Source organism: Dipodomys merriami, unplaced genomic scaffold (genome assembly GCF_024711535.1).
Source record: "Dipodomys merriami isolate MVZ:Mamm:240054 unplaced genomic scaffold, mDipMer1.0.p SCAF_84, whole genome shotgun sequence".
NCBI classification, from domain to species: domain Eukaryota; kingdom Metazoa; phylum Chordata; class Mammalia; order Rodentia; family Heteromyidae; genus Dipodomys; species Dipodomys merriami.
In genome coordinates this window covers 3409440-3418743 of record NW_027206446.1, presented here as the reverse complement: position 1 = coordinate 3418743, position 9304 = coordinate 3409440, and the positions used below count along the sequence as shown (strand labels likewise).

Sequence of the window (9304 nt, the reverse complement as noted above, 5' to 3'; positions counted from 1 at the left end):
CCATCAAGATCATCAACTGGACCCGGCACCGGTGGCTCCCGCCTGTCATCCTAGCTGCTCAGGAGGCTGAGATCTGAGGATCACGGTTCAAAGCCAGCCTGGACAGGAAAGTCTGTGAGACTCTGATCTCCAATGAACCACCAGAAAACCATGAGGGAGATGTGGCTCCCAGGGTAGAGCGCTAGGCTTGTGCAAACAGCGCAAGGGGCCACAAGTTCAAGCCCCAGGACTGGCACACGCAAAGCAACCACAGCAGCAATAAAACCCCCAACCCCCCCATGCACACACATGCACACACACACACGCACATGCACACACACGCACACACGCACGCACACACGCACGCACACACACACATATACACACACGTGCACACACACACACGCACATGCACACACACGCACACACACACACGCACACACACACATATACACACACGTGCACACACACACACAGCCAGAAGTGGCAGACACGAATTTCAGCTAATGTCAATTCGAACGCGTGTCCTTCGCGCCCTCTACTGGTCATTGGTTGAAACACAATATTTTCCCTGTTTTCCCCAAATCATCAATACATCCAATCATCAATGCATCCAATCAACAATACGTCCAATCATCAATGCATCCAATCAATAATACATCCAATCATCCATACATCCAACCATCAATACATCCAATCATCAATACATCAAATCATCAATACATCCAATCATCAATGCATCCAATCATCAATACATCAAATCATCAATACATCCAATCATCAATGCATCCAATCATCAATGCATCCAATCGTCAATGCATCCAATCATCAATACATCAAGTCATCAATACATCCAATCATCAATGCATCCAATCATCAATACATCCAATCATCAATACATCCAACCATCAATACATTCAATCATCAATGCATCAATACATCCAATCATCAATGCATCCAATCATCAATACACCCAATCATCAATGCATCCACCTATAACTGAGCCTGGGCTCCATCTCCAAACAGCGTATCAGAAGGATAAAGGGTGCTTGGGACTGTCATCCTAAGGCGACCACTGTGGACATTTTCCAGGTACGAAGATCACACCAAACTCACCCCGCTCACCTCCGCCGTGTTTAAATCAGACGCACACGCTGGCTTTCATGGATGGGCTTTTCCAGACAGCATCTCGTGGGGTGACCCCAGGGGACCTCCAACTTCGGTCCTCCTCCCTCGCATCCTGGATCGCGGGGCGACCGGGGCCACACCCAGCTCATGGGGAACCTGGCATTTGATGAGGTCCGTGAGCAATTGTTTTCAAGCATAGTTATTCCCGACTTTTAAAGAATAAAAGCGAGCAGACTTGTGTCTGCTTTCCTTGTCAGAAGGTGTGCTATGAGCTGGTGATTCACACCTGTCAGCTCAGCTACTCGGGAGGCTGAGATCGGAGGATCACAGTTCAAAGCCAGCCTGGGCAGGAAAAGTCTGTGAGACTCTGATCTCCAATAAACCACCAGAAAACCAGAAGTGGTGCTGTGGCTCAAGTGGTAGAGCGCCAGCCTTGAGCTGAAGCGCTGAGGGATAGTGCCCAGGCCCAGAGTTCAAGCCCCACATCCAACAACAACAACAACAAGTCCTGTTTCCATTTCCTGGAGTTCACCCGGAGCAATGTTGTTTTGTGTGATCAGACGGAGAATATTCTTCTATTTCACCAGCCACAGGGTGCGGGTGACTCATGAGCGACACCCCGCAGCTCAGAGAGAGGAGGATCGGGAAGCTCTTGGTGTCCTGAGCTAGAAAGAATCCCAAGTGCATCCTGACGGACTTTCCTGCGGCCCCCAGATCCCCCCAACCCGCACGTACCCACTTCCTAGAGGAAATCCCCACGGCTGGGGAAAGGGAGAAGCAATGTAGACTGCGTGGAACTTTCCAGTGTAAAAATAGGCACCTCTATAATTAATGAGGGTATAATTAATTATGTATGATGTAATCCACCTAGGACTCAACATTATTATATATCATTGATAGATGTCATTAATTATAAATAATATGCTGCATATACATATATTTATATGTATAGCATTTATAAATATATAAAACAATATATATGATATATAATTATGCATAATGAAATAACAAATATATAAATATGTACTTATATATCACACATAACATATATGTCATATAATTAATATATAAATAATATAATATATAATTCAATATATAATTCAAATGTATATATGCTAAGTGTATAAAATATACATAATTCAAAAATAGATAATTCAACATAATTCAATATACTTCAATATATATATAATTCAATATATCTAATTCAATATATCTAATTCAATATATCTAATTCAATATACTTCAATATATATCATCCAATATATATAATTCAATATATATCATCCAATATGCATAATAAGCTATGGGTTCTTCAGTGTCTTATATGGAATGTACAATGTGGTTGTGCAGTTCGGGTCAGAGTGTGTGGATTTAGGACGTTTTAATGTATTCTGTGAGATCCTCTTTCCCTGAACATCCCCAGATCTGCAATAAGGCCCTGACTCGAGTGTGGCGTGGTCAGGTGCACGTTGACTTCACCACCAGAGCCAGCGGCCCTGCGAACGTGGCGGATGCTGGGGCGTCGGCCCGGGGCGGCCGTGGCCGCTGCGCTCGGGGCAGTGATTTCCCATGACATCCTGACTCACAGCGCGCGCCGCTGTGCTGGCCTTGGCCCGTGGGCTTCGGCCTCGCTGCTGCTGGCCTGAGAGGCTGCAGCTCCCCACCATGGGGGTCGGGGGGTCAGATGCCAGGTCGCTTTCCTAGCAGGCCTGGGTGGGCTGCAGCCGCCCCCTGGCCCCTCCACCTGGGCTTCTGATTGAATATCTGGCCCTACTTTTTCTTTGTGTCGGTCGTGGGGCTTGAACTCAGGGCCTGGGCACTGTCCCTCAGCGCTTCAGTTCCAGGCGGGTGCTCTACCACTTGAGCCACAGCACCATTTCTGGCTTGTTGGTGGTTCATTGGAGATAAGAGTCTCACGGAGCTGGGATTATAGGCGTGAGCTACCGGTGCCTTTGCTTCTAAACACAACCACCATTCAGTCTCTCCCTGCCAACCAGACGACCTCTAAGAACTGGAGACGCGTCTGGCTCCAGGGCTGGCTGGGTTTTGTCCCTCCCCAGATCTAGTTTTAAGAGAATTTGTGTTTTCTGACGGTACTTAGATTCTCAGCCTTAATTACAGTGATTCTTTTTCTTTTTGCCAGTCCTGGGGCTTGAACTCAGGGCCTGGGCGCTGTCCCTGAGCTGCTTTTTGCTCAAGGCTGGCGCTCTACCACTTGAGCCACAAGCGCCACTTCCGGCTTTTTCTGTGTCTGTGGTGCTGAGGAATCGAACTCAGGGCCTCAGACATGCTGGGCGAGCACTCTACCACTGAGCCACCTGCCCGGTCCCCACACAATGCTCCTTAACAGGACCATGGAGTCGCGTGTGGGCAGCATTTTGAGATCACAGGCGTGAGCCCAGGGCCTTTCCCGGGACCCGGGGCGGGGAATCCAGCCCAGGCTGCTCCCGGCTTCCTGTCCAGCGCCCCATCCAAGGGCTGGGGAAGCCATGCCTGCAATCCGGAGGATCGCAGACCAAAGCCAGCCTGAGCAGGGAAGTCTGGCGCGACTCCCATCTCCAATGAACCGCAGCCAAAAGCAGCCGGAAGTGGCGCCGTGGCCCATGTGGTAGAGCGCCAGGCTGGAGCCCGAGAAGCTCAGGGACAGCTCCAGGCCCTGGGATCAGTTTGCTACACACACCCAGAAGAAGCATTTATTCCTTTATGAGCTTTGCTCCCCGGTAATTGCTGCTTTTACGGTTGGTTTTCTGTTCTCCTAGATGCACAGACACCATAACTTCTGACAGAAAAATATTAGGTTTTATGTGACCAATAAAATATATACGTATGCACGTGGGACTTTGATTTGTATCTGTTCCCTCCAACAGGTGCTGAGGTTTAGGAGTCAGTATGATAACAACGCTCAGCTTTTCTCTGATCACCAGTGGCTCAGGCCTTTAATCCCAGCGACTCAGGAGGCTGAAGGTGCAGAGGATGGAAATTCGAGGCCCGCTTGCTTGGGCAGAAAAGTCCTCAGGACATCATCTCTAAACTAACCAGCAAAAAGCCCGGTTGGAGTTGTGGTTCAAGTGGTTCCACACCAGTCAAGCCAGCAGCAAAGCAAGCAGGCTGAGCAAGCCCAAGGCCCCGAGTTCAAATCCCAGTACTGCAATAAAGAAATAGAGGGTAAAAAAGCCTTTGAGACTCTTATCAGCAATTAACCAGCAAAAACTGGACACGGAGCTGTGGCTCAGGTGGTAGAGCACCAGCCCTGAGCAGAAAATTTAGGGAGAGGCCCTGAGTTCAAGCCCCAGTAAAGGCATTAAAAAACACACCCCCAGTTCAAATAGGTTAGCATTCCTCTCCCACATAATGTTTAACGATACGGAGAGTATATGGTATTACTCTGACACATTTTCACATTAGCAGTAATTGTATTTTGTGATGTGTTAGGGTAAAGACCCAAAGCCTCAATTCACTTCCAGTGCTGGACAGTCAAATGAACATTTAATCTGTGGCTAACTAGACAACTTTGGGTAACACTGAATCACCGTCTGACAAATACCATTTTGGAATCGAATGTCTTCTTCTTTTGATGGGATGGGATGAGTCATTTTACGTCAACCCACAAAAGATATGTTTGTCCTGAGCTCTGGCCTCACGCCTGTAATCCCAGCTCCTCGGGAGGCCTAGATCTGAGGCTTGAGATTGCTGTGGTTCAAAGCCAGCCAGAGCCGACAAATCCAGTAAGCGCCTTATCTCCAAAGTAGCAGCCAAAGCTTCTTGATTGATTTATTCTGGTCGGTGTTGGGGCTTGAACTCAGTGCCTGGGCTTCTTCAGCTCAAGGCAGGCGCTCTACCACTTGAGCCACAGCTCCACTTCCGGTTTTCTGGTGATTCATTGGAGATCAGAGTCTTCCCGGCTTTCCTGCCCTGGGCTGGCTTTGAACCTCGATCCTCAGATCTCAGCCTCCTGAGTAGCTGGGATGACAGGCGTGAGCCACAGGCCCCCCAGCCAAAAGGACTTTAGTTTTGCTCTATGGCTGGAGACACACACACACACACACACACACAGACACACACACACACAGACACACACACACAGACACACACACACACACACACACACCAGCTGGCCAGGCTTCTGTACTTTTGGAGACCCTGAAAAATACCATTCAGCCTCGGGGTGACTCAGAGAGGTTCAACCAGCGATCGGATCCACGCCAGCAAATCTTTCTCACCTGCTCCTCCTTCTTCCTAAACCCACCCCCTCCCAATCATCAGGACGTGGCCTGAGGGGGGACTCAGCAGCCAGCACCCACCCCCCCCGTGGGTGCTGGGCGCTCGGTGCTCTCTTGCGGGGGGCGGGCTGTGGCTGCGGGTGCTGAGCGGCCGCTGGGGGGCAGCAGCGTGCGGTAGCCTGGCGCATGTGACCCGCAGAGCTTAAAGCCAGCGGACAGACACACAGACACGCAGAGGCGCGCCCAGCCAGCCAGCCAGCGCGGTCAGCTGCTGCTGGACGCCACGTGTCTGCGACCGGCCTGCTCCCCAGCATCCGGCTTTCCCCCCGCAGCCATGAAGGTGAGCAGCTCACGGAGGTGTGCATCAGTGGGGGGAGGGATGGGGAGACCACCACCAGCTCGCTTTGTTCTGGAAAAGCCCAGAAGGTCCTGGCCTGGGGTGGGAGGAGGGGGGTGGGGCGGGGGGGGCGGGTGAGCCTCAGGATGACCGCGATCCCCCCTTTGGGGGTCCCCCCCTCCATCATCTTTCTCCATGGTGCATTTCAAGCTGTCTGGAATCAGAGCACGTTGTGCTAGGTCCAGGGCTTGTGTGTGGGGGGGTTCAGGGGCGTCCCCGGGCTGTGAATTAGGGGGTGCTGCCTGCTGGTGTGGGGGGTCTGAGCCGTCCCCAGGGGGAGAGAAGCCCCGAAGGGCGGACCATGTCCTTGATCGCAGGCTCGGGGCGTGAACTGTCCGGCTGGGCTTACAGGAGGGAGCCCAGGGGCCAGTCGCTTCCCACATGGTGGGGTGCAGGCCGGAGGGGGGTGGGGGTGACTCTGGGAGGGGGGGAAAGGGATTTGTGTGGTCTGAATGCCGGCGCGGTGGCATTTCCAAACCCCAGGAGGCTTTTGTTCTGCTGATGTGATTGTCTGACTTCATTTGGATTGGATTGGATGTTTTTCCAGAGACACAAAAAACGCAGACAGTGGCCCTGCTTGTGCTGGGTCACACCTTGGAATAATAATAATAATAATAATCATCATCATCATCATCATCATTATCATTATCATCATCATCATCATCATCATCATCATCGTCCTTGTTTTTTCTGCCCCCTGATATTGGGACGCACGGGAATCGGCGTTTGTGTTTCAAAGGAAGTGGAGAGGAGCTGGCTTTCTTGGAACTACCTTCGCCCCAATTTCATTTAGCAGAACGAAGGGATTAGTGGTGCTGCTTCATGCACATGTATAGATAAATAGATAAATTATAGATCTATAGATACATATAATATCGTGGTCCTCCAAACCCCAAACCTTTCCACGCCAGCCATCAGGAGGATCTTGGAACGCGATCCCGAGGATTGCAAAGATTCCGCTTGTGAGTCACCGATCCGGTTAGTAACTTCCCGGGTGCAGCGTGGTGGAGGGCTGGCTCTTTCTTTCCTGCTTCACCGGGAGTGGAAAAATTCCCTCTGACCCAGTGAGCTTCAGTGAGTTAAACCGAAGTTAGGACCCCAGAGGAGACATCTTACCTTCCCACCACCTCGGGCTCCGGGGTGGAGCTGTGGCTCGGGTTTGTTTTTGTTTTTCCCTTTCACTGATTCCCAGATTTTATTTTAACCTGAACTCCTCAGCCTTATCTCCTTTTTGCTCGTTGAGACGGCTGAGTAAAACCTGGGTGGGTGCTGTGTCTGCCGCCTGTAATCCTTGCTAGTCGGCAGACTGCGCGTTCTGGAGTGTAGAGTTTGGGAATTCCAAGAAACTCTTATCTCCAGTGAATTAAGAAGAAGCCCCAAGTGGCGGTGTGGCCCAAGGGGTAGAACTTCAGGCTTGGGGCAAAGTATAAAGCTCAAGGATAGTGTCCTGGGTCCTGTGTTCAAGTCTCAGGACCTGCACGTGTGCACCCGCACCTGGGATTTAATGAATGAAAGTGGATCCATCTGTAATGAGGGATTCAGTGCTGGAAGGAAGAGGCTTAGTCCCTCAGGGGGTACTGGCTCTGGGTTGCTCCAGGCCAGGCAGCCTGACATCCCTGGGCCCACCCATGCCCCGAAGGCCAAGGCTCTGAGGCCAGAGGAGTTCTAGAAACCTCTCTAGGTCTGCACCTATTTCCTGCTGGGGAAATGGGGAAAGCAGGAAATGGAGTGTGTGGGTTGGGGACCGGAAGTTCCCCCAGCCCGAGGTTCACCTGGTCTGTTTCTGTGGCGAGCAGCTTCTGACTTTAGAACTACAGGAAGGAAGGAGCCTGGGAAAGGTGGCTATGTATGGATGTAGGACCTGTCCCATTGGGGAGCTCTTTAGAACCAACCGGAGACTACGCTCTTAGTGATCCAGCGCTGGCCTTGAACAGCAACAACAACAAAGCCAAGCAGGGTTCTGAGTTCAAGATACAGTAGTAGCACAGATACCCCAGGAAGGGAGGGAGGGAGGGAGGGAGGGAGGAAGGAAGGAAGGAAGGGAGGGAGGGAGGGAGGGAGGGAGGGAGGGAGGGAGGGAAAGAAAGACAGGAAAAAGAATCTGATCTGTTTGAAAGAAGTTCTGAATTTAAGATGGGTAAGTGTGAACACACACATAATTGCAACAGCAAAATCCTTGAAAAGTCATTTGAGAAAAGTCATTTGAGTCTCTCAGAGATTTATACTTTAAACTTACAGCCCGTAATCCTAGCTAGTCAAGAGCTGGGATCTGAGGATCCCAGTTCAAAGCCAGCCTGGATAGGAAAGTCCTTGAGATTCTGATCTCCCATGAACCACCAAAAAGCTGGAAGTGGCGCTGTGGGTCAAGTGGTAGAGCACCAGGATTGAGTACAAAAATTGAAGGACAGCACCCAAGCTCTGAGTTCAAGCCCCAGGAACAGTGCACACACACATGCACACGCACAGAGACTTAAAATACCCGTGTAATTATTTTCTCTTTAATTGTTTATTTTTTGCTAGTCCTGGGGCTTGAACTCAGGGCCTGGGCGCTGTCCCTGAGCTTCTTTTGCTCAAGGCTAGTGCTCTACCACTTGAGCCACAGCTCCACTTCTGGCTTTTTCTGAGTAGTTCATTGGAGATCAGAGTCTCACAGACTTTGCTGCCCAGGCTGGCTTCGAACCACAATCCTCAGGTCTCAGCCTCCTGAGTATCTAGGATGACAGGCGTGAGCCACAGGCTCCCAACTGTCTAAGGGGATTTTTAATATTTCCTACCAAGGGTAAATAGATCCACGCATAGATGCAGACTCCAGTTTAAACTGGAGTTTAGTTCCAGGGCTGGGGTTGGTCATAGTGATGGGGAAAAGCTGCCATGATCAGAATTAGCCCAGCGTGATAACAAGGCCTGTTAGTACCACACCTGGCTTGGCTGGGCGGGTGGCTCAGTGGTACAGCGCTTGCCTGGCATGCACAAGGCCCTGGGTTCGATTCCTCAGCACCACAGACACAGTAAAAGCCCAAAGGGGCGCTGTGGCTCAAGGGGTAGAGTGCCAGCCTTGAGCAGCAGCAGCTCAGGACAGCGCCCCGGCCTGGAGAGGGAGAATCTGAGATTCTCCTTTCTATGGAGGTGCAAACAACAACAAAAACCACTGGACGCTGAAGACTTATAATTCCAACCCTCTGATCAGCCCGCCCTGACCTGAACCTGGACAGTATCTAGCTATGCAGGGCTTTCTAGAAGCCCTGTGGCTATCCGGTAAGACCTGATCCTTTGGCGAAGGGGCAAATTTGTCTTTGGTGGTTCCGGGATTTGAACTCAAAGCCCTGCAGTCTGCTTGCAGGGGTGTCTCCTCAGCCACGGTGTGCGGCTGGACTCTTACTTGCCGGTTGCCCTTTTTATTTGTGGTGAACAGCACAGGGGCAAAGCTGTTTGCTGGGGAGGTTGCAGGGGATTCTGGGAGAATCCCTATTCAACAATTCTCTGCAGCCAGGGAAGAGAATGCGGCGGGTCCGTGCGGGGCTGGTCCTGCAGCGGCTGGTCCTGCAGCGCTGTTCATTCACGCTGTGTGCACACAAACCCA

At 51.0% G+C, this 9304-nt stretch overlaps 1 protein-coding gene across 1 annotated transcript in view; it reads left to right on the top strand.

Annotated features, from left to right (window-relative positions):
- Positions 1-5555: 5555 nt before the first annotated feature.
- The window catches only part of Bcat1 (branched chain amino acid transaminase 1), a 33276-nt gene continuing 29527 nt past the window's right edge, over positions 5556-9304 (top strand). Inside the window, exon 1 of the mRNA XM_070011844.1 lies at positions 5556-5667. Coding sequence (XP_069867945.1) covers positions 5662-5667 — 6 coding nt within the window. The 5' untranslated portion in view covers positions 5556-5661. The remainder of the gene's footprint in view (positions 5668-9304) is intronic.